The 27880-nt window shown below is 40.3% G+C and overlaps 1 protein-coding gene across 3 annotated transcripts in view; it reads left to right on the plus strand.

Annotated features, from left to right (window-relative positions):
- Positions 1 to 27880, plus strand: part of LOC149187366 (transcription factor-like protein) — a 340582-nt gene that overhangs the window by 28534 nt on the left and 284168 nt on the right. Inside the window, exon 3 of one of the 3 annotated variants that reach the window (XM_089411340.1) lies at positions 11328 to 11430. The exons of the other annotated variants lie outside the window; for them this stretch is intronic. Coding sequence (XP_089267466.1) covers positions 11381 to 11430 — 50 coding nt within the window. The 5' untranslated portion in view covers positions 11328 to 11380. The remainder of the gene's footprint in view (positions 1 to 11327; positions 11431 to 27880) is intronic. 3 annotated transcript variants of the gene reach the window in all.

Genomic DNA, 27880 nt, shown 5'->3' on the forward strand with positions numbered 1-27880 from the left:
TTTGCATCTGCCTCTCAACTCTCAGTCCGCCCCACGAAAACACCACAACGCAACTCTTTCTGCCCAGCGTCAGCTCTACTAGCCTCTACATTTGCCTGCATTAGTTTCTCGGCCTCCTGCATCACCAGCGCTGGTCCTCCAAACCTCTGTGTCAGCTCTGGCTGCCTCTGCGTCAACCTAGGCTGCCTCTGTGCTGTCTCTCCGGCACTATCTCTGCTATGTATTCTCGGCCTTCTGCCGAACTGCCCCTCACTGCAACAGATCACTAACTCGATTTCTCAGCAAACCTTGCCCCAGAAAATCAAATTGACTGATCAACTTGGTGTATCTCCAACTGACTCTCAAGCCTCTTCTTATACTTTTCCTGTTGACAATTCAACAACCAAGATTAAGTCCCTAATCAACGGCTAAGATTAGATCTGGCTTGATCCTCATTATTTAGAACTTTCTCACCCATATTATATTAATACACATTAATATTTTAATTTTCCTAAGTTTAGACTTAGGAACCCAATTAAAAATATTAATTATTTTAATATCTCTCTATTCAGGTGGAATTTCCCCAAACGATTTTTGGGTCTTGGAGATCTCATGTGCCTTAGCCTCTCCACCAATTTTCATGGCTAGAGCACATCTGATGCTACCAAAAATCAACACTCTCTCTTAGCGAGAAATGTGCTCTAGTAATGCTTCACTATAGAAACATCACATTGATCTTTCGCACTAGTACCTGTGCTGATGCTTGGCCTGCTGCCTCACATCCCCTGCACTGCTGCTTCTTGTACTGCTTCCCATGACACTGCCACTGCCACTGCTACATTTGTACTGTAGCTCCCTCTCAACATGCTGCATCATGCTGCCCATAGCACTGCCACTGCTAACTGCTGCACTGCAACTCAATTACCAAGAAGTAAGTAACTGACTTTACCCAAATATTGACATCCTGGTTAGTCTGGAAGCCTCGTGATGCTGAAGCTACCTCTGCTACTATCCTGTGCTCCCTCTGCTACCACTGTGCTGCTGCAAACACTTCTATGCCTCTCGCACTGCTGCAACCTCCACTGCGCTGCCTCAGATTTCTGCACTCTAGCATTGCCTTGTCGCTCCATCACACCTTGCTCCACCCGACACCTGTTATCATGCTACTGTTGTTAAGGGCTCCCGTAGTCGGATGCGATCCAAGAGTTTGGGTACCTCAAGGATCCTGCCCCTAGCATGTAGTCCTCTTGACTACAACTCGATGTCTTCCCACCTCTTCTCTAGAGGTGCATGAGCACTCATGGCACAATCGTCATCAGTCTCCACATGCTTCTCCGCCTTAGCTGGAGCTGCCTTTGAATCGGAAGCTTCTCCCTTGCCTTTCTTCCTGGGGCACTGAGATGCATAATGTCCCAGCTCCCCACAATTGAAGCACTTGACCTTGGAGATGTCCTTCTTCTTCCTCTTCCCTTGCTGTTCCGCAAATGCTAGAGCCGCATCCTCCTCCTCCTCTTTCTTGACTCAAACTCCCTTACCACTTCTCCCCGCCTTGGTCAACCTCCTGATCTCTTCCTGTCGAAGAGATGCCCACTTCCCTTTCCAACTGGGGAGAGTCGCTCTGCCCAAGATGCTTTGGACAAACGCCTCCTAGTCCTCGGAGACTGCATTCAAAGTAGTCTTGACCATAAACTTTGGATCTGGTGTAGACCCCACGGAAGTAAGCTGGTCGCGAATTCCTTGCAACCTGAGGAGGAAGTGATCTATCTCCTCTCCTTTCTGCATTTGATATGACCTCAAATGATTTTCCAACAACATCTTCCATTGCACGGAAGAGCCTTGGTATAAGGTGGTCAGCACCTCCCACATCTCCCTTGCTGTGTTCTTCTTAGCAATATGTGGTGTGACATGATCTTTGACCCCGTCTAGGATCATGAATTTTGCCTTCGCCTCGGTCTCCTCATACTTCTCATTTGCATTCGGGTCAACTGGGACAACTATAGTTTTCAAGGCATAGTCCTTGATGCGATATTTATCCAGAATTACTAGGATCTTGGCCTTCCAGAAGACAAAATTGGAAGCCCCGTCCAATCTGTCCTGATCCCTCAATTCGTTCACTGCCATCTCTGCTCCTCTTCTAGACCCCCTCTGAGTCTTGACTTCCCTCTTGGAAATCCTCCTACGAACTGTCCAATCACTCCTCTCGAATCCTCCTTTTTTGATACAACTCGGATCTGGATTTCTTGGCTAGAAATCCGTTGAGGTAGTGCTTCCCTCTACCTTGGTTCTATCTCATTAGACACTGTTCTGCACCAACAAAAACAATGTCCCACCAGCTCCTCAAATCATAATCTCACAACTCCCTTAGCCTCGACAACTGAAGAATCTGAGCCCTTTTGACTCTGCGCAATCACAGTGAGAGATGGATCAGTTCCTCTTGGCCTCACCGTCGATCCTTCTTCGCTGAGAAAGATGACCGGGCACTGCGTAGGCCTGATCTGCCCCCCCTCTGCCTCTGCGCTGGCCTTTCTCCTCTGCGTGAGCCTCTGCGTCACCCTCCTAGCACTGCGTCACTTCTTCTCTCGCCGCTTCAGCTTTCGAACAACGCTGTCTCTCGGGATAGCTGCTTCTGCTGCAAATTTTCAGATTTCTTCTACTGGTGTCTTCAGTCCTTCTGTGATCTGCAATCCCTCTAATACCAGGTGAAAATTTCTGAATCTAACACATCAGAAACCCCTACTACAATATCTGGTTTATTATCTCCTACTTTTTCTTTACATTAACAAGTTATTTATATGCATAAATATCGAAATAAACACAATTGCAGCCTTCACAAACATACAAATCAACAACTGAAATAAACTGAGACAACACAAGGGACATTGTTATTTTTGGACAATCGTCCCCGGAAAAACCCAATGTGGGAAAACCGGTGCAGCAGATATGAGGGTTTTATTATTATGCAGATTTCTGAATACAACTAGGGTGCCAAAAATGGCTCACCCTTCATAGATTTTCCTTGGCAAAAATACCTTGCTTCGGAGACAGATATTTCGGCTGATCAGCAATCGGATGATGAGTCCCACAGTGACTTCGACTGTTCCTCAATTGGACAGCGAAAGCTGCTCCAAGCTTCTCTTTGGAACTGCGTCACCCTCCAGGGACCTCGTCACCCTCTATGGCTCTATGTTTGCCTCTTAGCTCTTAGTCTGCCCCACGAAAACACCACAACGCAACTCTTTCTGGCAAGCGTCAACTCTGCTAGCCTCTGCTTTTTCCTGCATCAGTTTCTCGGCCTCTTGCGTCACCAGCGCTGACCCTCCAAACTTCTGCGTCAGTGCTGGCTGCCTTTGCGCTGTCTCTCCGACACTATCTCTGCCTCTTTGCTATGTATTCTTGGCGTTCTGCCGAATTTCCCCTCACTACAACAGATCACTAACTCGATTTCTCAGCAAACTTTGCCCCAGAAAATCGAATTGACTGATCAACTTGGTGTATCTCCAACTGACCCTCAAACCTCTTCTTATACTTTTCCTGTTGACGATTTAACGGTCGAGATTAAGTCCCTAATCAATGGCTAAGATTAAATCTGGCTTGATCCTCGTTATTTAGAACTTTCTCACCCATATTATATTAATACACATTAATATTTTAATTTTCCTAAGTTTAGACTTAGGAATCCCATTAAAAATATTAATTATTTTAATATCTCTCCATCCGGGTGGAATTTCCCCAAACGATTTCTGGGTCTTGGAGATCTCATGTGCCTTAGCCTCTCCACCAATTTTCATGGCTAGAGCACATCCGTTGCTATCAAAAATCAACAGGCAGCACATCAGTTGCTAGAGGAGTGATCGAAGTGATCTACTGTAGTGAGGGGTAGAGATAGTATTCGGAAGAGGGGAGCAGTCCTGGCCGGAGAGTGCAAGGCAGATAGGGTAGAATGACGTCCAGAGAGAGGCAAACGCTAGCCCACGCAGAGCTGACACAGTGGTGGCGTAGGCCTTAGAGGGAGATTGAATTCCTGCTGAGGAATTCAACCCTTGGTAAGCCATCCTGCTGAGGAATTCAACCCTTGGTAAGCCATCCTGCTTCTCCTGAAAGCTCTCTAAAAACTTGCCCACTAATAGTCTTATAGTCCTTCACAAGAACTATACTTGGGGCCTTTAAAATTGCCTCTCCTAGCAGAGCTAATAGTCCTTCACAAGTCAGCACTTAGGGCTCCTTTTGACACCTGCTAGCAGCCCTCCTCATTGCTCTTAAGATGCCAAACACACACTGTCCAACCTGAACAATATCCACTTAGCAAAACAACAACTTAAGAAGACAAATACATACCTCTTCTGCCTGAGATTCAACTCGGTCCTGTGCCCTTGGTTCTGAGTTTTTCTGGCCCACTGGTTAGGGCTTTCTGTACCACTGTAACAACCCTCAACATGGCCTCAACCCTCCACAACTTTTGCGTTGTCCTTCCTCCCTTCTAGCCCTGCCTTTCCACTGTACTCGACCTCCTTCTAGGCTGTTATAATAGACTTGAATTAGCTCAGAATTGCCCTAAACTAGGGCTCTGTCCAGCTTGAGGTCACACATAAATTCGGCCTGCTAAACAGAGATATAACACCTTCAAACTAGCACAAAATTAGCCCAGAACTTCTCCTTTTCTCATTGGCTGCCTTCTCCAATAACTCGACTTGCTGTCATGAGAAAATAGCACCACAAACAGTCCCTTTTCCCTCCTTCGCTAGGCTTCCCTCGGCTGCGGCTATCACATAAGTGTCTTCTACTATGAAGTGTTGCACTTGTGCTGGTCTTTATTCTGATTCAACTCTGATACCATGTAGAGTTTCCATGAAACTTTGATCTGCTGATAAGAACAATTTGAAAAACACTTTCTTTTCTTACAAACAATTGCTCTAATCAATTTGCAGCGGAATTAGGAATAGAAATAAAACACAGTCACATAATTCAAGACAATTTTTTTTTACTAGGGAACCCAATTAGGAAAACCCTCTGCTTGATGAGAACTTTATTGATAGAAAAACTGAGCAATTGATCTCTTACAAAATACAACTGTTTCAATCTGAAAGACACACTTGTCTTCCTTGCTTGATCTAAGCTTGAAACCCATGCATGACTGCTGATCTCTGTTGCCCTTTACCAACCTGTGCACAAGCTTCTCTTGCACACTCTTCCTCTCACAAGCTCCTCGCACAAACTTGTGCTTCCTATTGCTTTGTCTCATCAACTCATGCTCACCAAAACAATGATTAAACTTGTGCCCTCGTTCCACCTTTTAAAGGCAATTTGAATGGTTAAAATTAAATGAGTTTTCTAATTAAGGAATTGAACTGGAGCTTTTCTAGTTAACAAAAGTCAACAAAACTAGTTAACTGGATCCTCCTAAAATTTAGGAGGCTAACTCCACTTAAGCTTTCAGTTCCTAATTTAACTCACTCTAGAAGATCAAAACTCGACCTTCAACTTCAACACGTCAGTGAACTGCCCCATGCACTCCTAATTTTTAGGGAAACTCCTAAATTTTAGGAACACTAGCATGCACAAGAAGGAACTCGAGTTTGGCTCCTTGAATTAAGGCACAAATCAAGGAATCACTTTCTCACTACTATTTTCAACAATTCCCCCAAGGTAAAGCTAGCCAAATGAATAACTTCAAGGAAAAATGAGCAAGCTTAACTAATTGTAATCTAATGATTAAAAGTAAAAAAATTCGACTTTTTTGAGAAATAGATGGTTGTTGGGTGAATACCCTTGTGCTCAACTTACCTCATCCTTGCTGGAGTGTGAAATATGCACCTTCGTACTTTGATCTTGTTGATAAATCAAGTGAGCGAGATTAGTCTCTACGGGAAGTTGCCTTGAGTTATTTGACTTAATAACCTCAACAATGTTCAAACCCAACTAGGAGCGACCCCTCCAATGTGGCATCTTCAGTGTTTAGAATAGTATTCAAAACCGGCCTAGCTAACCAGTTACCGGTCTAACCGGCTGGTTAGCAGGCCCACCGGTTGAAACCGGCCAAAAAACCCGGTCAGAGGGGTGACTTCGCCAAATTTTGCAGCTAACTGGTCCTAACCGGCCGGTTTAGGACGGAACCGGCCGGTTTGTATCAAACCGGCCGGTTCCGTCCTAAACCGGCCGGTTAGGAGGCACGCCCACCGTGAGCCCAAAAAGCGACTTTTTGACTGTGTTTTAGGGGTTTTGGAGGGAAACTAAGGGTGCTTTCCCTCCAAAAACACCCTCTCCAAGCCTTTAAGAGGCCCCTCTCCCTCTCATTTGTCTCACACATCTCATTTGGAGTGTTTGTGAGTTTGCTTGGGAGCTTGGAGAGTGTTGAGTTTTTGCTGGAGTAGTGGAACAACAAAGTTTAAGCTAAGTAGTAGTCATCATGCCTCCAAAAGCCAGAGATACTGCATGGGCTCATTGTGATATGATTGATGGCAAAATGATCTGCAAATATTGCCAAAAATCCATTCAAGGAGGGGGTATTAACAGGTTCAAGCAACACTTGGCTGGGATAGGAGGCCATGTAAAGCCATGTGGAGCACCAAATGAAATAATAGGGCATATTAGGGCAGAATACCTTCAGAAGTTTGAGACTCAAGTCATTGAACCAATAGAGAAGTTTGTGACTGCAAAGTTTGGGAGTCGAGACTCAACCAACTGAGTTTGATCATGATGACTCATGAGAAGTTTCAAGTGATAATGTTGATCACTATTATAGTATTATCATATATGTAGACTTGAGTCTTGTAGTAGGCCACTGGCCCCATAGTTTGTAGGCTTTGTTTTTGCACTCTAGAGGCCATTTAGAGCCTCATTGCTTATGTATTTTGTCGATGATATGTATTGCACTCGGTGCCATTTTGATATATGCGCCTTTACATGGTATATAAATGAGGAATCTTTGCCTTGGACTCATGGTTATAAATCTTAAAAATAGTTTTTTTCATTAAAAATTAATTATTTTATGTATTTTTCTAACACTGGTTCATTTAGACCAAACCAGTCCCGGTTCCGGTCGGTAAACCGGTTCATTAAGTGGACCGGTCCGGTCACCGGTTTCGGTTTTAAAAACACTGGTTTAGATTGAGTGTGACATGAATGTGAACCCCTGCATGATTTGAAGCTCCCCTTCAAAATGGTCTAGTTGCTCTAAGTTATCCACTTGCAAAACAAAAAGGCCAAGTGGGGTTGCCCCCTAATTCACCCCTTGCATGTGACTATGTAGCCATTTGGTGGCACATTCTGTTAATTGTTGTGTAGTTTTACTTATTATTAAGTTTTTTAGATTAAACCCCAATAGCAATGTGATCAAGAAAAAAATACAAATTAAATCCACTCCACACAATGAATATAAAAATATATGGACAAAGGTTTTCAAAAAGTGAGCTCTCTATTTTTAGGATCGTATAATCTGACAGTTACTTCTAATGATTTCTTAATTTAATCCTTCTTGTATTGACATTCATCATTAAGCAATTACACAAAAGATCTCAACATTAGAAACAATAATGATAGTAGGATCATGAAGAGACAACTAAACACAAGAGACACAAAATTTTACCTTGGGAAAACCCTAAATAGGAAAAAACCCAACAACCTTTTCTTAGAGAAATTGGCCAATTCAACAAGAGATACAATTTGATTTTCTAGTAAAAATTAAAGTCAAGCTGATCAGTCAACAAGCCCTAGGAAAACTGCCCATAAACTTTGGTCAGCTTTGATCAACTAGGCCAAATTTTGACCTTTTGCTCTTCCATAGAAATTTGGTTTGTAGCTCAGAGAGATAGACAGGAAACACTGTAATTTGCTCCCACACGTGTGAAGTTAGAATGAGATCAAACAAAGATAAGATAACTTGATCATTGCTGAACTGTGTGGTCAAACTTCTGACTGCTCCTCTTTACATCCTTCTGCATAGATGAATAAAAAATACTGTCTTGTTGTGATCCAAATTATCATCCAATGGAGGAGGTCAAATGGCCTTTATATAGTCATCAAATGAGCCTGAATTGGTGTGTCTACATGCTGGGCTGACTTGACCTTTTGGAGGCAAAATACCTTCCTTTTTAAATTTTAAATTTTCTTCTTTTCATATTCTTTTTGGGGCTTGTTGCCACACAATCTAGCAGGGGTCCTAAGAGGGGAACCTATGGGACAACTTCTAGACTAAATGACAACAATGGGACAAAGAGCCACTGTCACCTCAATCAGTGCCCGCTACTCTTCACAAACTTTCACTGATGGGAGGAGTCTCTATAGGATAGGAATCACTTGAGAATGAATGATGAATGATCTATGAGAAGTGATTCCATTAAGCCCATTCAAGGAGACGCTCAATTAAGGCTTGATGCGAGAAAATCTCTCCACGAAAGACCTAGGATGGAGATCATGATCTAGGGCTCTAAATATGCAATGGGGTTTGGTATGCCTAGAATCAAGACTTCCAAGATGAGATAGGACCTTTCAAGAAGCTTTGCGAGATGATCTATCACTTCAAAATAGGGTTTCACCATACTTGAGAGAGCTAGAAGGAGCCTATGCAAAACCTAGGGTTTATGAGTAATAGTGGGAGGAGCTCGTCCACTGTTCTCACTAGGTCAGATATGATAAGGAGATGGTCTAGAATGATTTGTTTCTTTGAATACTATGTTCAAAGACCCTTAAGAATACCACCTTATCCAAGATGCTCAAGGCAGTTTTCCATATACAGAACTGGGTCACAAGTTTTCTCGAAAACTAACTGTGAGAATTTTACCAAACTTTGAGAATCCCTAGCGGATACACCAACTCAGATTATTGTTTAAACGGATTTGAAAGATACCCCCTCTAAGGAATTTCACAGGGTGCCCTAGCTAGGCCATCTAGGAGAAGGGGCCCAAAATTTTGGAGAAGAGAAAAGAGTAAGAAAAGAAGGGTGACTGCCAATTTTACTAGGACTAGTATGTTGAAAATCAGATGTTCTATGCTGTAACAATCACTTATTACAAAACTTCTTTATGCTGCAATATTAGTTAATTAATTGTAGATAGAACCTAAACCAAATGCATAATAGAAGACAACCGAGAACAAAATGAGACACAGAGAATTTAGGTCCAATGTGTTGAAGAATGTAACTAGTGTCGGTCTTCATAATTGTATTTGAGTCATGATCTAATGTATTTATCAACAGAAAGAAAAATAATTTTTATTATTAAAGAAATTGACTTATTAAAGCATGAGTTTCATGCTTGGGTTAATGATTTATGGGTCAAAGCCTTCATTGTAGGCTTCTAGGGTTTATGTCAAGTGTCCTTGTCCATGTCATAATGTAATAGACCCTTCTTGGGCATTGTCAATCAAGAAACAAATTTATTTTGATATAAATTAGGTCTTCTAGGCCTTTTCCACCAAATCGGCCTCAAACTGGACAAGTCGGTTTAACTGAGGGTGAAAATCTCCTATATAAAGGCAACAACTTGACCTCATTTGGAGCACTCACTCAACAAGTTCGATCTGCAACTTTTGGGACAAGAAAAAGTGCGAAATTCAAGGAACAAGGAGAAAAGGGCTAGCCAAAAAGGAGGACTTTGTCAAACACAAGAAGTTGAAATTTTCTCCCTTTCTCTCAAACGTGTGAAGCTGCTGGAAGGGCCGAAACTGCAGTTTTGAAGCTGGGCCAAAATTCTGAAGTTGGGGTCAAAGTTCTGATGCTGGAAGGTCGAAATTCTAGGTTGAAGCTGCATTCAAGACGTTGACACTTGGTGACTTTGGGAGAGATCATCTATTGGAAGGAACGACTGACTTGGTGGAGGAGGAAGGTCTTTTGGTCTAGGGTCTTGGTCTATTTTAACTTGAATTTGCTAATGGAAGAGTTTGACTAGGTTTTCCCCTATAGAGGGGTTTTAGCTCTGGATGAGTGTCTACATCTGGTGTCATTGATCTTTGTGTTTTGTTTGATGATTGCTTGATGAAACAAAGATAAAAGAACATAAGAAAGTTAATAAGAACACAAAGATATCACAAGTAATTATCAACATAAGAAAATCTTTCTGCCTTTCTGATTTTCTAACATGGTATCAGAGCTAAGGTGAAGAAGGAAGAAAAAGGCAGCTTGAAGATCTATTGAAGAAAAGGGGATCAAAGGAAGGTCATTAAGGAAAATGATTATATAAGGAGAGAAGCCTACTATCTATAGGAACTATGTCAACTACAATGAAGGGAGAAAACAAGCTAGAAGGAGCCTCCAACTATAGGGCATGGAAAAAGAGGATAGATCTTATCCTCGCTAAGCACAAAGTTTTGGATCTTGTTCAAGGAAAAGTCAAGAAGCCTACAAATGATGCAGGAAAGGAGAAGTTCAGAGAAACCAAATCTTGGCCATGAATTTGATAGTGGGTAGAGTAAAGGACAATCTAATTCCATACATATTCAACATAGATTCTGCTTAAGAAATGTTTGAAGCTCTTTCCAAGCTATTCACCATCAAGAACATTGGTTAGATAAATAGCCTCAAGAATGAACTAAGGACAATAAGGATGACAAGAGATGAGACCGTGTCATCATATTTGTAAGGATATCTAGAATAAGAGATGAACTCCAAGCAATAGATGAAGTTGTACCAGAAAAAGAGCTTGTAGTTGCTGCTCTTCTAGGTCTACCAAAACCTTGGAATGCTTTTGCATCAAGAATTAGCACTTGGAAGGATACTCCAATATTCGAACAAATGTGGAATGCATGCAGTCAAGAAGAGGCTCGAATATCGTTAGTAAACAACATGGAGGATGAAGAAGACAACACATCTAATGCCTATTCTGCTCATCACAAGAAGAAGGGAACCTTCAAGAAGTTCAAAGGACCAAGAAAGAAAGTTGATCTATACAAGATTGAATGCTACAATTTTCACAAGATGGGTCATTACAAAAGTCATCATCCTGAAGATCTAAGGAATAGTAAGAGAAAAAGAGAACATGCGAATGTTGCTGATGAAGCTCCACATAAGAGAAACAAGACTGAAGAATCCGAAATCAAAGATATATTTGCCAAAGGCTCCTAGGGAATACCATCGCTCGCATATCCTTCTATCTTAAGTTTTGCATTGTTTTCCTTTATGTTTTGATTTCTAGAGTTTGTAGGTCTAACGTGTCGTGTTAGAACGTTTTTGAATTATTTTGATAAGTTGTAGGTGTCCCTCAGAAAGATTGAATTAAGAGGGAGTTTCCACCATTTTACCAAAATATAAGTATTTTGTTCTTTGTTTCATCTTTTCATGTTTGGTTTCCTCCTCACATCAAGATTTGTTTGTATTGTATGCTAATAACCTTTTCTTTATATTTTTCTTGATAGGGAAGATTGCAGAATACACAAAGGTCATGAAGGAGACTTCAAAGGATACACTTGAAGCATGGGAGAAGTACTCTTGCAAAGGAAGCCCTTCAAGAATTGTCTTACAAGGTTTGTTAAATAACAATTCAATGTATGTCTTAAACTACAAGTTTTGTTACAAGGTTCTCTTCATAGAAAAGCTATGCTCATTCTCTTTTGAAATTTGCTTTACATTACTGACATCATTATGTATAGGGTTTTGAATCTTAAAGATTCTTGTTAGGGTGATTAATCATTAGATTGAATCTACCCTCGTTAATTTGATCTTTCTTGTGAAAATCTAACCTTGAGGGCTCATTGTAAAACCTTAGCCTCTTGTTGCTAAGGGTATGTACATGTTGAATAATGAAACCCTAATCTTCTTTGGGGTTATTGATAAGGTCTAGAAATCTTATTCTTTTGAAGTTTAGGGTTTTTATAATGTTATGGTTAAAACCCTAGTCCTTTAGGGTTTGCTGTTAATGTCTGAATGAAACCCTAGATATTTTAGGGTTTGGTGATTTAGGGTTTATGAACAAAACCCTTGCCATAGTTATAGTAAGATCCTAGGAATGAAACCCTAGGTGTATATTCTTCTGCATCACTGAAACCTATTCTGGTCAAAGTCATTTTATATCTAACTTTGATGTATTTGTGTCTTGGGTTTACCTAGTAAGTATGAATATTGAATGCTAGTGCATCCTAGATATGTATATGCGAGTATGCTAACTTAATTGTTGATGCTCATGTTTTAGTTTGTGAAATCTAGGGTTTGTAACAAAGCCCTAGTAGAGATTGATATTCTAGGATATGATATTGTTTTTCGATGTATAGTTTTGATGATAAAATCTAGGGTTTGAAACAAACCCTACTAGAGTCTAACATGTAATTCTAAAGGTATATTGTTGGAACCTTAGATGTATTGTAGGATTGTTATTTGATTGAATCGCTAATATATAAGAATTTGTGTCTCAAAGATGGAGTCTATGGTTTATGATAAAACCCTAGCAAAAAAGTTGAAGTCTAAAAGGATGTAAGCTTTGCTGATTATGAACTTATCTAGGTTTAGGTATCTAATGTCTAAAGTCTGAATGTTTTGATGTTTCCATTGTAATGATATGATTTTGATATAGTTAACTTCATGCTTCTATATTTGGTTGTACTTGTTATTAAATGTTTTGCAGGTACATGATCTTCAAGATGTTGAAGATGATGATGAACATGATAAGAATGATGATGATCAAGATAACCTTGATGCCATGAATGAAGCCTTGAAAGGATGAAGTTTCTTCGATGTTATGAAGTTGTTGATCTCCCTAAGTTGAGAGGGAGCCTGGATAGAAGAAAGGGTATATCTCCCCAGTTGAGAGGGAGGGCATATTATGATAGTCATAATGAATACCTTGAAGTAAGAATGAAACCAAAGAATGAAAGTACTACAGATAGATGTTCACAAAGACTTGAGAAGTATTGAGGCTGTATTTGGTGCTACTGAAGAAATGAAAGAAGAAGAAAGCTTCCGACAAGCTGTATTTGGATAACTTGATGATGATACAAGTGGCATCAGAATGCTTGAGGACCCTGAAGGTCTGTGTTTACTTGTATATATATGCTTAAAGGTTTATTGTTGATTGGGGTTGTGATTGTGCATGATCTCTCCATAAAAAGGTTGAACATTTGAAGCATGCTTGGAGTTGTGGATATATATTTGATTTAGTTAATAAGGAGAGATGAAGCATCTTATGGCAAGATGCTTGGGAGGACATCTCGTTGGCCTATGTGTTGATGTCTAGATCCCGAAGTAGGGAGGGTGGCGTTGGTCATGGAGCTCCGACCTTGGGTAAGCACCTAGATCCTTGGGTTGGTGGCAGAGCTTAAAACCTTGATGGTACCTATAATGGCTAAAGCTTGAGTCCACCTTAGTCCCACTCGATTAGAGTACCCTAGTCAGGTATCTAATCTGTAGCACTGCGTGTGCTGTGATTCTTCATAGAGCATATCATTTTGAGATCTTCCATGTACCTCTGTATATATGTAATTATGAATACCTCCCTAGTTAAGAGGGAGTGTTGAAGAATGTAACTAGTGTCGGTCTTCATAATTGTATTTTAGTCATGATGTAATGTATTTATCAAAAGAAAGAAAAGGAAATTTTATTATTAAATAAATTGACTTATTAAAGCATGGGTTTCATGCTTGGGTCAATGGTTATAGGTAAAAACCTCCATTGTAGGCTTCTAGGGTTTATGTCAAGTGTCCTTGTCCATGTCATAATGTAATAGACCCTTCTTGGGCATTACTAATCAAGAAACAAATTTATTTTGATATAAATTAGGTCTTCTAGGCCTCCTCCACCAAGTCGGCTTCAAAATGGACAAGTCGGTCTAAATGAGGGGCAAAATATTCTATATAAAAGCAACAACTAGGCCTCATTTGGAACACTCACTCAAGAACTTTGATCTACAACTTCTAGGACAAGAAAAAGTGTGAAATTCAAGGAACAAGGAGAAAAGGGCTAGCAAAAAAGGAGGACTTTGTCAAGCACAAGAAGTTGAAATTTTCTCTCTTTTTCTCACACATGTGAAGCTGCTAAGCTGCTGGAAGGGCTGAAGCTATAGTCCTAAGGCTGGGCCAAAATTTTGATGTTGGGGTTGAAGTTCTGAAGCTGGAAGGTTGAAGTTCTGAAGCTGGAAGGTTGAAGTTCTGGGTTGAAGCTGCATTTGAGAAGCTGACACTTGGTGACTTTGGGAGAGATCATCTATTGGAAGGAAGGGCTGACTTGGTGGAGGAGGAAGGTCTTTTGGTCTAGGGTCTTGGTCTATCTCAACTTGAATTTGCTAGTGGAAGAGTTTGATTGGGTTTTCCCCTATAGAGGGGTTTTAGCCCTGTTTGAGTGCCCACGTTTGGTGTCATTGATCTTCGTGTTTTGTTCGATGATTGCTTGATGAAACAAAGATAAAAGAAGAACATAAGAAAGTTAATAAGAACATAAAGATATCACAAGTAATTATCAACATAAGAAAATCTTTCTGTCTTTCGGATTTTCTAACACAATGACCTGGGCAAAACCCAACTAGATTCTTCTTCTATTAGATATCAATTGTTCAACAGAGATACAAAGTACAATGAGAGATCAAGAGAATGAGTAAGTTCACCCAAATCTTAACAAGCTGTTGCATGAAGATCACTAGTAGCAGCAGCTGATGCAAACACTGAATCAACCTTCAAGTTCTACTCTTACTCTCCAAGTCTTTCTCTCTCACAATCTTCTTCAAATCTTTCCAACTCTCTCTCTCAAGTTCAAATCCTTCTTTCACAATGCACAAGTAGTGAGGAGATGAGATGATATGAGATACATATATAGGAGGAGCAACAAATTCTGCTCATAAAGGGGGAGCAATATTCATGCCTTGAGGAAGAGTAACATATGCCATTTAGGGAGTGTAACTCATGTCATTATGGAGAGGCAACACATGCCTTGTAACTTATGCCATTAAGAAGAAGGCAACACATGACTTGATGGGGGAAGCTCACTTGCCTTAGTAACTTATCCCATAAAGGAGAGAGGTGTGCATGCCTTAGTAACTTATGCCATAAAGGAGAGAGTGTAACATATGCATTAAAGAGTGCATAGGAGAAATCTTTTATGACATGCTTTAATGAGTATGTAAGAGGAATATGCCATTCTTTTAATGAGTGTGTAAGAGAGAGTGTAACATATCCATTAAGTGAGAAAGAGTAACATATGCATTAATTGAGGGGAGTTACATATGACATGATTGAGTGCCTTGATTGAAAGACATGAATTTCTTTTTAATAATAATATAATAGTATCATAAATAATAATAATAATATTGATGATTAAGTCGAGATTGAACTATTAGGATTGATTAATGATAGGTTAAGTGATTTTCCATCAACGATACTTGATTACCAATTGATTCAAGGTGATTTACTCTTTTTGGAAAGTGATACTTGAGATGCTAGACATGACTTTCAATATTTAGAAAGTCACTTTAGAATTGTTAGAAATGAGATTTTAGATAAGGAAATTCATCCTTGAGCTGCCAATTTTCAACATAGTGCTTACTTCCCTTAGCTATGGAGTCAATGATGATTCGAAATTTGCTAAATTCGTCTTCAAGGAGGCTAAAAAGCGATGCTGTAGCAACCACCTTTTAACATTTAACCACCCAAGATCTATGGACTTTCATGGAAGGAAAACAGATTGCAATCCACTAGGAACATTTGTCTACTTGTTATTTAATGAGTAACATGTGCATTTTACAATCTAACAATCTTTAGAATGAAATTCAATAAATTAGGGCACAAAAGATCTAGCTAGTTGCAATGATTCCACACATTAGACATTATTTCAAGAAAAATCTTCAACAAATAGCACTTATAAGATAACAAGAGATATATCCAATCATAGATCAAGAAGTAGCTCCAAGAGAAAGCAAAATCAACTCCCAAAGATATTGAAATGCATTAAAGAACATCCAATTCGTCCTAGAAGAAGTGCAAAATTATTTACAAAAGAGATCCGTGATGATGCTGATCATCTCTCACAATGAGAGTCATCTCTATTTATATGATCCACTTTTGTGTAGAAAATGCACAAAATTCTGCAATTGCTAATATGAACGATATGAAAACTAGTTTCTTTTCATATAGACACAATTTCTCTACCTAATTTGCAGGGGAATAGGAACATAAATAAACACATAATTGCACATTTTCAACAACACAATTTTTCTAGGGAACCCAACTGGGAAAACCCTCTCCTTGCTTGAGAATATTGTTGATACCTAATCATTGGGATTGGGTGAACATTTGTAAATAATGCAGAATAGGAAAATGAAGAGACATTGGGAGGTGAAGCCCAAGAGTCTCTTCCTCCTTGTATATAACCATGAGCAATCTTAATGAAGAAATGCAATTCATTTGAGGAGTTACCACCTGGTCTGACATGGTATCAGAGCCAGCTCCATTTTTAGTTTCCTTGCCCTTGTAACTCCCCTCTGCCATTTTTTGCAATCTGCCAAATTCCTGTCATCCTCAACCTTGGAGTGATTCTCGCTCACTAGCACCCTAATGCACATATCCGCCGGTTCTACGTTTTCTATAATGGCGTGTTTGAAGATCGATGTGGAGATTGGGTCGAGGCATTACAAACTGCTGCCTTTGGTTTGAAAGGAATGGAACAGTGTGGGGTTTTCTGAGAGATGATGTGGTTGGTGTGGCGAGTTTCAACGTTACCTTACCTCGACACAACGATTTCAACTGTTTGTATGCGAAGGTCCAAGTATATGTGTTGTGCCTTGACTGTTTTTTTAAAACACCGTGAATGTTGTTGACAAGTCTTTGAAGGTTGTATTGTGTTATTGTTTTATATACGGGAGTTTGTTACTTGGTGTATGCATTACGCATAGTTAATACCTCTCCAACACCCAAACGCAACAAACGCTGTCCCGGTCCTGTGTGTTGTCTCAGTTAAAAATGAAGAAAAAAAGAGGTAACTTGAAGTCCGCATGCCTTCAACACCACTCCAATGCTGGAAGCTGTGACTCCTTGTTAAATCTGCTCTCCCCATACCACGCTACTCTACATATTGTGGCCTCCCCATACCACTCTGCTCACAGCACCAATACCACCACTCGGCCCCTCCACCACCTGCTGTGACTCCGGTCCAGTTTAATACCACTGCACCACCGATACCTCCATACCATATATAATTGCATACGGTTTTTTAATTGCAAGTTCATTACCAACCTGCTCTACTGCTTTTTTTTAATAATCCGGTCCCATTTGTTGTGCGCTCTTCCTGGTTTTTATATTCCATGCTCCTCCAAACAACGCTCCATATATACATTGTGGTACATACGCTCTACCATCGGTCCCTTCCTTGCTCCTGTATACTCACTGCAGCGGTATATTAACGCTGCTTCCACTGTGATTTCACCAGTGGAGGCACACCATTTCATATGCCGCTCCACCATTCCAGGGAAGAAGACAAATCAGTCTCCACTATAACGTCTTCCCCCATATACACCCTTCCCCAAATATACCTCTATTATATACATGTCAGAATTATATTTTCACAGTATTGGTACTACAATGCAATTTTTTTTTTTACATAGCAAGTGCAATTTTTTTCCAGTAGAAGAGCGATTTTTTTTACAGTACACATTTTTTTAAATGCATTCATTGATCTCTATAATTGGAGTAGTTCTCTTTGGGAAAGAGAACTATCTAGAATGGTCGTGGAAGATAAAACACGCTCTCATTTTCAATGAGTTGTGGAAAGGAGTTTGTGTTGGAGAAGGAGATAATGAACCTGCAAAGCCTACTTCAGACAAGGAATTCACCATTTGGGAAAACAAGAACAACAAGGCTTATGAATTGATTGCAACATCTGTAAATGAAGAGGTGAGTGGTCATATTTTACCATTTTCAAATGTTTTTGAAGCCTTACAGAAGTTGAAGGAACTCTATGGCTCACACTCTGAACTTGAAGTTGTCCAATTGATGATTAAATTGTTCAGTTTGGAATTGAAAAATGACGATCCTCTTGCTTTAGCATCATAAGTAAGATCTATTATGCATGATATCGAAGTCACAAATGATATCGAAGATCTATTATAGCTTTTGTCAAGGCACTATATCCCACTTATTAAAATTACCTTGAGTCATTGCAAGCAAATGGAAACCTCATAGAGATTACCTTTGACTCCTTTGTGAAAAAGTTTGCTGAGAGAGAGAAGGCTTTTGGGAAAAGGATAGCTCCTCAGTCTTCTGAAGAAGCTGCGTGTCTTGCACATAGAGAGAAGGATCATGCTCAAGATTCTTCTAGAGGAAGAGGTGGTCGAAGAGGAAGAGGAAGAAGAAAATTCAGAGGCAGGGGGGGTAGACACTCTCAAAGAGAAAAGTCTGATCTTCATTGCATACATTGCAATAGAGATGGATCACATGATGCATCCACATGCAAGTTGCATTGGGACAAAATTGAGCAGGAAAGAAATCAAGGCAAATGTAAAACCAATGACAAAGAGAAAGGTAAAACACCTGAATCCGCTCACTATGTTGTGGCACATTGTAATATTGGAGTAAAGGAAGACTTGCTTAATGTTTCACTTGCTTCTTGGAAAAATGATTGGTTACTTGATTTAGGAGCAACTTGCCACATGACTTTTAGAAGAGTTTTTTTGAAGAATTTACTGATAATGTTGATGGAGTAGTATACTTTGCAGAAAAATCAAAACTCAAGCCATCAGGGCTTGGCACAATCGGGCTTAAATTGCCTGGACTTCCGGACATTCTTTTGCATGATGTTTTGTATCTCCCACAGTGGAGGAGAAACTTGTTGTCCTTGGTCTACATCCGCCACGTTGAGGTCAGAAAAGCATCAGATCACTCACTTGTCATGATGGGGATAGAAGAAGAAAGACTTTTGAAGCTGCGAGGTGTTGATTTTGGGTAGCATCGAATGTGCTCTAGCCTTGAAAATTGGTGGATAGGCTAAGGCACATGAGGTCTCCAAGACCCAGAAATTGTTTGGAGAAATTCCACCCAGATGAGGAGTTATTAAAATAATTAATATTTTTAATGGGTTCCTAAGTTTAAATTTAGGAAAAGAAAAATATTAATATGTATTAATAAAATATGGGTGAGAAAGTTCTAAGTGACGAGGATCAAGCTAGTTCTAATCTTAGTCGTTGATTAGGGACTTAATCTCGGCCGTTGATTCGTCAACAGGAAAAGTATAAGAGGAGGCTTGAGGGTAACTTGGAGACACACCAAGTGATCAAAGAATTCAATTTTCTGGGGCAAGGTTTGCTGAGGAAATAGAGTTAGTGATCAGAGTTGTAGTGAGGGCAGTGCATTAAGGGATTTTCATCTAACGCTGAAGAATACCTAGCAAAGAGGCAACGCAGTGCTGGGAGAGACAGCGCAGGCCCTAGAAGAGCTCACACAGAGGCCGAAGAGATGATGCAGAAGGCTGATGTAAAAGCCATAGAGGCTGATGTTGGGCCTCAGAGGCAACGCTGGGGAGATTCTATGGGGCAGACTGGGAGCAGATCAACAGATCCCGAGTCCGGAGAGGGTGATGCAGCTCCTAGAGGAGTGACGCAGTTCTAGAGCTGTGCTTGGAGCAGCTTTCACTGTCCAACATAGGGAACAATCGGAGTTGCTCTGGGGTTTGATCATCCGTTTACTGATTTGCCTGAATATCTGTCTCCGGATAGAGGTACTACTGTGAAGGATATTCTCTGTTGGGTGAGCCATTTCTGGCACCCTAGTTGTATTCACAAATATGCTTAATAATACAAACCCTCTATATGCTGCACTTGTTTTCCCGAATTGCGTTTTTCCGGAGACAATTGTCCAAAAATAATGGTGTCCCTTGTGTTATTGTCTCAGTTTATTTCAGTGCATGATCTGTGTATTTGTGAAGGCTGCAATAGTTCTTACTTCGATGTTTATGCAATTAAAGAAGTTGTTAATGCAAAGAACAAGTAGGAGATTGTAAACCAGTAATTGCATTAGGGGTTTCTGATGTGTTAGATTCAGGAATTTTCACATGGTATCAGAGCGATTGCAGATCATAGGCGACTGAAGACACCAACCAAGAAATCTGAGAGTTTGCAGCAGAGAAGCAGCTGTCCCGAGAGACAACGCTGTTCCAAAGCTGGAGAGGTACAAGGAGGAGTGATGCAGTGCAAAAGAGGTGATGCAGAGGCTCACGCAGTGCCTACGTTAGCATTCTGAGTCGGAAGAGGAAGACGCAGTAGGTGGGAGAAGCCCATGCAGTCGCTGCATCAGCCATCAGGGCCAACACAAAGGCAGAGAAGGGCAGATCAGGCTCACGCAAAGCCACATCATCTTTCTGAGCCAGGAAGGATTGACGCAGTTGGCCAGGAGGAGCAGATTCAGCCCACACAGAGATTGTACATAGCCTAAAGGGTTCAAATTCTTCGAGTTGCCAGGGCTAAGGGAGCTGTGCAGATTTTTATTTGAGGGGCTGGTGGGACGCTGTTTCTGTCGGTGCAAAACAATGTATAAGGAGACTGAACCAATGTAGGGGGAAGCACTACCTCGACAGATTTCTAGCCAAGAAATCTAGATCCGGGTTGTAGTGGCAAAGGAGGATTGGAGAGGAGTGATTCGATGGTTGGCTGAAGGATTTCCGAGAGGGAAATCAGGACTCAGAGGGAGTCTAGAGAAGAGGAGCAGAGATGGCAATGAATGGGTTAAAGGATCGGGACGGATTGGACGGAGCATCCAATTTTGTCATTTGGAAGGCCAGGATCCTGACAATCTTAGACAAACATCGCATCAAGGACTATGCCTTGAAGGTTGTTGCTGAACCGGTCGACGCTGATCCATTGAAGAAATACGAGGAGGCCCAGGCTAAGGCCAAGTGCATGATCCTAGATGGGGTCAAAGATCATGTAGTACCACACATTGCTGAGAAGAACACAACAAGGGAGATGTGGGAGACCTTGACCGCCTTGTATGAGGGCTCTTCCGTGCAATGTAAGATGCTATTAGAAAGTCAGCTGAGACAATATTAGATGCAGAAAGGAGAGGAGATAGATCCCTTCCTTCTCAGGTTGAAAGGTGTTAGTGTCTGTCAGTCTTGCTAGTCACCAGTGATAAAATTATGTTCTTTTAAAGTTTTTGTTAGGGTCTTAGGTCAAATTTTTATATTTTCAAGTCAATCCTCAAATAAAAATTTGGTCACTGGTTGGTGTTGGTATAGGTCATCACTACTCCCTTGGTTTGCAAAGTCACCACCCTCAGCATGGTCAGGTCATCCCTTTTTGAAAGAGTGTCATGGTCATCATGGTCATAATTCATCTCATAAGTCTATGTTGGGTCACCACTAGGTCATAGGGTTAATTTCCTGAAAATTGGTCATGTCACCATTAAAATCATTTTATAAAGGAGTAGTGAAAGTCAAGTTGTCAATAAAAGGTTTTAAAGCATGTTTTTTTTATCTCATTCATAATGTAATAATTTCATAAAGTTATGAAGCTGCATTGTAAAGATGCATCAAAGTCAAGTTATGAAAAATTATGGTGGGTTCACTACCATATGTAAGCAAAAATCGATTTCCACAAGCTATAAAGGAGTCAAACTCACTCTCCATTTGCTCATTTCATTTTCCAAGACATTACTTAACCAAGACAAATCACATTTTCCAACTAAAGATCAGTCTTTGCATACCCAAAGCTCAGTTTCTTTTCAGTGCTGTGCTTATCCTCAGTTGTGCTGCGCATTTCCTTGGACTGCTGTGTTTTTCATCAAAGCGTTGTAAACTTCTTTGTAGTGGTTTCTTCATCAAATTCAGGTTGTGTCACATTAAATCCAGGTTGGTGGCCTCTTATTTGCTCAAGTAATTTCTTAGTTGTGTTGCTAAGTTTCATTTCCCTCTCCTAGGGTTTTGAAGACAGTTTTCAATGATTTCATGATTTCCATGGTAGAATTATTATCAAAACTTGTATCCTAATGCGTATACACCTCCTCTTACCCTAATTACACATTCCAAAACACCCTTTATTAAACCCATCCCTAAATTTCATCATTTTTACACAAACCCTACCCTAGAGTACATTTTCCTAGGCTAGGACTGTGTTTTCCCTCTTTAAAGCCCTTTCCCTCACCCAAATTTTGAAATTCCACCTTCCTTAGCTCCCTAACATCCCTCACTATCCTCCCAAATTTCCCAAGAATTTACAAGCTCCCTATCCCTTTCATTTCCCTTAATTTCCTCAAGCTATCTGAATTCCTTATTTTCCTACAAGTAAAACCCTAATTTCTCCCCATAGAGCTAGGTTTTGCCATGGAGTCTGAATCATTTGAACAAAAGAGGCATAAAGGAGGGCAGGTCATCAGATATGAGCCTACCTCAACCCAAGAGATCATATCATCACCTTTCATCAGAAAATCATTTGAAGATGCAGGTTGTCTTGCCTTTTGCCAGAGAATTGAGCAACTTAGGTTTCATGACAAACTAACCAGTGCTTTTGCCACCAAGTTGAGGAGGGATAAGGTGACTATAGCAGGAATTGAGTTCACTCTTTCAAGGGAAGTCATCTCTACAGCCACAGGGATTCCAAACATTGGAGAAACTTGGTTTAAGAAAAGAGACATTGACCTTCAAAGTTACAAGATGTACTTGAAACCACCATATAAGACAACTCCAAAACACGTTTTTCCATTCAGACATTTGCTGGACAGATATGCCCCTCTCATGAGATTGATCATGAAATATTTTACATGTGAGGGCAGGTATTCAAGGCTGTATCAGTACCACATGAGGCTTTTGATGCATTTCACCAGTGTGAAGCTACTTAACTTGCCTTACTATCTTTACAAAAGCCTCACAATCTTTACAAAAACCTCACAAAAATGACAGAGAAGGTACAAAAGATGGGAGAAAATCATCATACTAGTCTATTTCATCATGGCTTGGTGAAAATTTTAGTTTGTCATCAATTGGCACAGGTAAATTTGTCTTGGGATGGCTTTGCAAATTCAGCTTTTCCCCTAGCTTCTCTAGCTACATCTAGTAGTGAATCAACACCTCTAAACTCACCAGCACAACAAGAGGTAGCTTCTTCAAGCAGACCTACCAAGAGGATTTTTAGGGAAGAAGTGACTAAGACTTATTCCAAAGGCAAAAGGCTTGTGTTTGCTCCAGAGATTGTTGAAAGGGCCAAGCCTACAACAGGTGAACAGAGAGCATCCCCACAACATGAGGAATTCACTCATTCAGGCACCAATGTGATAGATTTGGAGAAAGGTCATGAGGACAAAGTTGCAAAGCAAATCATAATGGACAAGGAAGCTGAGATCAAAAGGTTGGAAGACAGGTTGACAGAGGCAAATGCTTTGATAGCATGCTTACAACAAGAAAACATGCAATTGAAAGTAAACCAAATGCTCCAAAACAAGCACATAGCAAATTTGAAGAAGGAGGATGTAAAAGGCAAAGCAGTGGTTCAGTTGGATGATTCAGAGGATAAAGAAGAGCAAAGCACACCAGGGAAACCAAGAACAAGAGGTCTCAAGAGAGCCCTTGAGCTGCAAAAAGAAGTTTCTCCACCTAGAGGTCAAATCACTGTGAATGACTTAATTGCTAAAGAGATCAATGCAGACAGAGTATATTGGCTTGACAAGGTCAATGGCCACTTAGAGAAGCTCCTCAAGAAGGCAAGGAGGGACAATAACTTGCAAAGACACATGGTCATGCATTACTACACAAAGAATAGGGTATCCCAAGTCAGAATCAAGCAATTGAAGAAAAAGCTCAAGGAAACCCTAATTAGCCAAAAGGACAAAGACAAGCTTGATATACTTGTTGAGGCCTCTCTCATGGCATGACATATCATATGATGACTTCACTGGGCAATTTTGAAGAAAATTTGAGATTTTTTTGTCATTTTGGAATTTTTTGTAGTTTTTAGCCCATTTTGAGACTCAGAAACAGCGCTGTAAGTGCAGCACTTAGGTGCTACGCTTTTTCCTCAGCGCTCCTTTTGCCAAAAACTCACCACCATTGGATAGATAATGGCTTGAGCATCTCAACTATCCAATTTTGTAGACTTGTTAGTAGACATATTGAGAGAAAATGTTAAAAAAGGGGTCAAAAAGTCACTTTTTGCCACTGTTTTGAAACAGGCACTGTGCATATCGGAGTAGTCTTGGGAAAATCATTTTTTCTCCCTGATGGAGTGTCCAAATCACTTGCTTGATGAGTCAAATGACAACTAGAGATCCAGAGGCTTTCCAATGAGCTATCAAGCTCAGAATTTGGAGCATAGGAAGGCCTCCAAAATCCTTCTGCAAGACAGGCGCTGCACATATCCCTATGAGAGCTTTTCTGCAGCGGTTTTTCAGCAGATTTCAACCTAATGATGTAATTTTGCTATTTTGATGTCTTAATGATGTAATTATGGGTAAATAGGCTTTGGTAGAATAATTTTGACTTAGATTCATGCTCTTAAAAGTTGATTTGAGGTCAAATGTATCAGTTTTTCTAAATGGAGGGTTTGTTTGAACCTCCCTAGTCTTTAGGGTTTTGGTTGAGCTTTTCATGTAACTGATGCTACATTGAGGGATTCGACCCCTGAGAGTGGGGAAATGGTTTTTTGGTCTATATGAATGTATTTTTTAGTCAAACACAGGGTTGGACATCAGAGGTGAGAACGCTTGTAGCTTGTACTTCAACATTTTACTCAGGAAATCAAAGGAGCAGTTTGCAGCTATTATCTAGGAATTCATGTGCAGTGAGTTTGTGATGATGTATTCTCTGTTACAGTTTTTTATGAATGATATACATCTTTCTTTTCCATATCTTATTTCTTCAGTGATTTTCCTTAAAGGTTATAAGCATAATTCTTTGCATAAAGCTCTATTTTTATGGGAATATCATTTTGTGTAATTTTCCTTCTTTCTTAATGAATTCATGGTGCACATGCTCATTAAGACCTTGTTCTTCTTTCAAACACTACACTAAACCAACAAACCCTAAAGCCATCACAAAGACATTGCTACCTTGCTCCTCTATATCTTTGCTGCTATAACCCTTTGATACTTTGACCTAGCTACCTGGTTTTCATCCTTTATCTAGCATCAAAACCTAAAAGCTCAAAACCCTACCTGAGCCTAATATATCTAGCCGAAGATCTTTTCCCATTCTAGTCACCATTGGCTATGAATTCATAGAGAGTTCCCTCTCTGGTTTAGTAGGGCTAGCTGCTGAACTGTAAGTGGTTTGAGGTTACCTCCTTCGATTTCCCTTCTCAGCTTTGGGATATTGTGGAGGATAACATTTTGGCGCCATTCCTGGGGAAACAATTGATATATTTTCCTGGGATTAGTTCTACAAGTGCATTCAAGACTGTACCTGTGGGTGACAGGTTCCAGTACTGAAAGAAGGCTGATCTAAGTCACATCAAGTTAAGGTGTTAAATTCTGTCTCTTAAAAGACACACGAGGTCAAACCTTGACCCAAATCCGCCTCCAGTTGTTGATGATCCAGAGAAACTGCTGAGGAAACTCAAATCTCCTCATCCTGAAAGTGGAGCTTGTAAATTGGTAAGGACTACTTCTTTGCCTGATCAATTGTTTATTGCTGAAGATCTTTCTGTGTATATCCAAATTGAGTTATCTCTTTTCCGATCAAAGTCTGAAAATTTCCTTTCAGAGGTAGTATTTGACCCTATTAAGTTTGATTCTTACTTGCCTCCTTCTAAATCTTTGTTTTCTAGACCTTCTGCTAAATCTCTGTTTTCTAAAACTGATCATGAGCTTTGGTCCAACTTTGATAAGCTCCAAAGCCTAGCTGACCAACTTCAGATCACCATTGAAAAGGCCTACATTCAATATCAACTTGAAATTTTGTCTGCTGCTACTTCCTCTACCATACCTCCAAATACATCAGCCACCACATTTGTTATTGTAAATCCACCATTATGTCCTTTGACATCATCATCTCTATCGACAAAGCCCATTGTAGTTCCCGTACAACTTCCTCCCGTAGTCATGGCAAGGTTTGCTCCTTTAGTATTGCCTGGTCAACTTGCTGCCCTACCTCAAAACTATGGTCAAAGACTTCCTCTTTTCGATGGCAATTCAGAAATCACAGCGTAACAACATGTTGACAAACTGGTGGATTTCATCGATCTTGAAGAGTTTGATGACGAAGATGCCAAAATGAGAATTATGGCACAAAGTTTTTCTGGAGATGTTAAGAAGTGGTTTCGTAGTTTGGTAGATAATTCCATCAACAATTCTTAGTGGCTGATAGAGTTGTTCTGAGCCCGGTGGCAAGAGAAAAAGAATCCATTACAGATTTTGGCTGAATACAATTCCATGAAGAGAAATCTGAATGAGAAGGTGCAGGAGTTCACAACAAGGTTCAATCTTGTGTGCAAGTCTATCCCTAATGACATGAAACCTCCCCCCGGTTTAGCACTATTTCACCGATCTAAGTCACATCAAGTTAAGGTGTTAAATTCTGGCTCTTAAAAGACACACGAGATCAAACCCTGACCCAAATCCGCCTCCGGTTGTTGATGATCTTGAGAAACTGCTAAGGAAACTCAAATCTCCTCGTCCTGAAAGTGGAGCTCGTAAATTGGTAAGGACTACTTCTTTGCCTGATCAATTTTTTACTGCTGAAGATCTTTCTTTATATATCCAAATTGAGTTATCTCTTTTCCGATCAAAGTCTGAAAATTTCCTTTCAGAGGTAGTATTTGACCCTATTAAGTTTGATTCTTTCTTGCCTCCTAAATCTTTGTTTTCTAGACCTTCTGCTAAATCTCTGTTTTCTAAAACTGATCATGAGCTTTGGTCCAACTTTGATAAGCTCCAAAGCCTAGCTGACCAACTTCAGATCACCACTGAAAAGGCCTACATTCATATAAACTTGAAATTTTGTCTGCTGCTACTTCCTCTACTGTACCTCCGAATACATTAGCCACCACATCTGTTATTGTAAATCCACCACTATGTCCTTTGACATCATCATCTCTATCAACACAACCCATTGTAGTTCCCGTACAACTTCCTCCCGTAGTCATGGCAAGGTTTGCTTCTTTAGTATTGCCTGGTCAACTTGTTGCCCTACCTCAAAACTATGGTCAAAGACTTCCTCTTTTCGATGGCAATTCAGAGATCACAACGTAACAACATGTTGACAAACTGGTGGATTTCATCGATCTTGAAGAGGTTGATGACGAAGATGCCAAAATGAGAATTATAGCACAGAGCTTTTCTGGAGATGTTAAGAAGTGGTTTCGTAGTTTGGTAGCTAATTCCATCAACAATTCTCAGTGGCTGATAGAGTTGTTCTTAGCCCGGTGGCAAGAGAAAAAGAATCCATTACAGATTTTGGCTGAATACAATTCCATGAAGAGAAATCCGAATGAGAAGGTGCAGGAGTTCACAACAAGGTTCAATCTTGTGTGCAATTCTATCCCTAATGACATGAAACCTCCCCCCGGTTTGGCACTATTTCACTATCCTGATGCCTTGGACCCGGACATGGCTTATCAACTTAGGGAGAGAGATCCTGCCACTTTAGAAGAAATGCAGAAGAACGCAGTGAGTGTGGAGGCTAATTTACTGATCAAGAAGTCCAAAATAAAACCGGAGAAAAAAGTCACCATTAAGGAGGAGTTGTCCTCTTCTTCTGATGGTAAATTCGATACAATCATAATGACCATGGAAAGAATGATGGATAGAATGACCATTGCAGATCGACAAGTGGAGCCTTCAATAAGGAATCCAAATTATAGGGGACAACAACAGTCACAATTCAGAAATAAACAGAAAGAGAAGAAAAATCAAGATCCTCAGGGACAAGTCAAAACTCCATTTCAGCAAAATTACACTGAAGGTCCGGAAGAAGATGAAGAAGAGATTGTTGAAGCAAACCATTTCTTTGAGGATGATCAACTACCTATCTTTCTAACTGAGGAAGATCAGTTCTCTCAGGATACTTTTGCATCGAGTGACCAAC

This window comes from Pinus tabuliformis, chromosome 3_1 (genome assembly GCF_031772625.1).
Source record: "Pinus tabuliformis cultivar Carrire ecotype Pingquan chromosome 3_1, CPIR1, whole genome shotgun sequence".
NCBI classification, from domain to species: Eukaryota; Viridiplantae; Streptophyta; class Pinopsida; order Pinales; family Pinaceae; genus Pinus; species Pinus tabuliformis.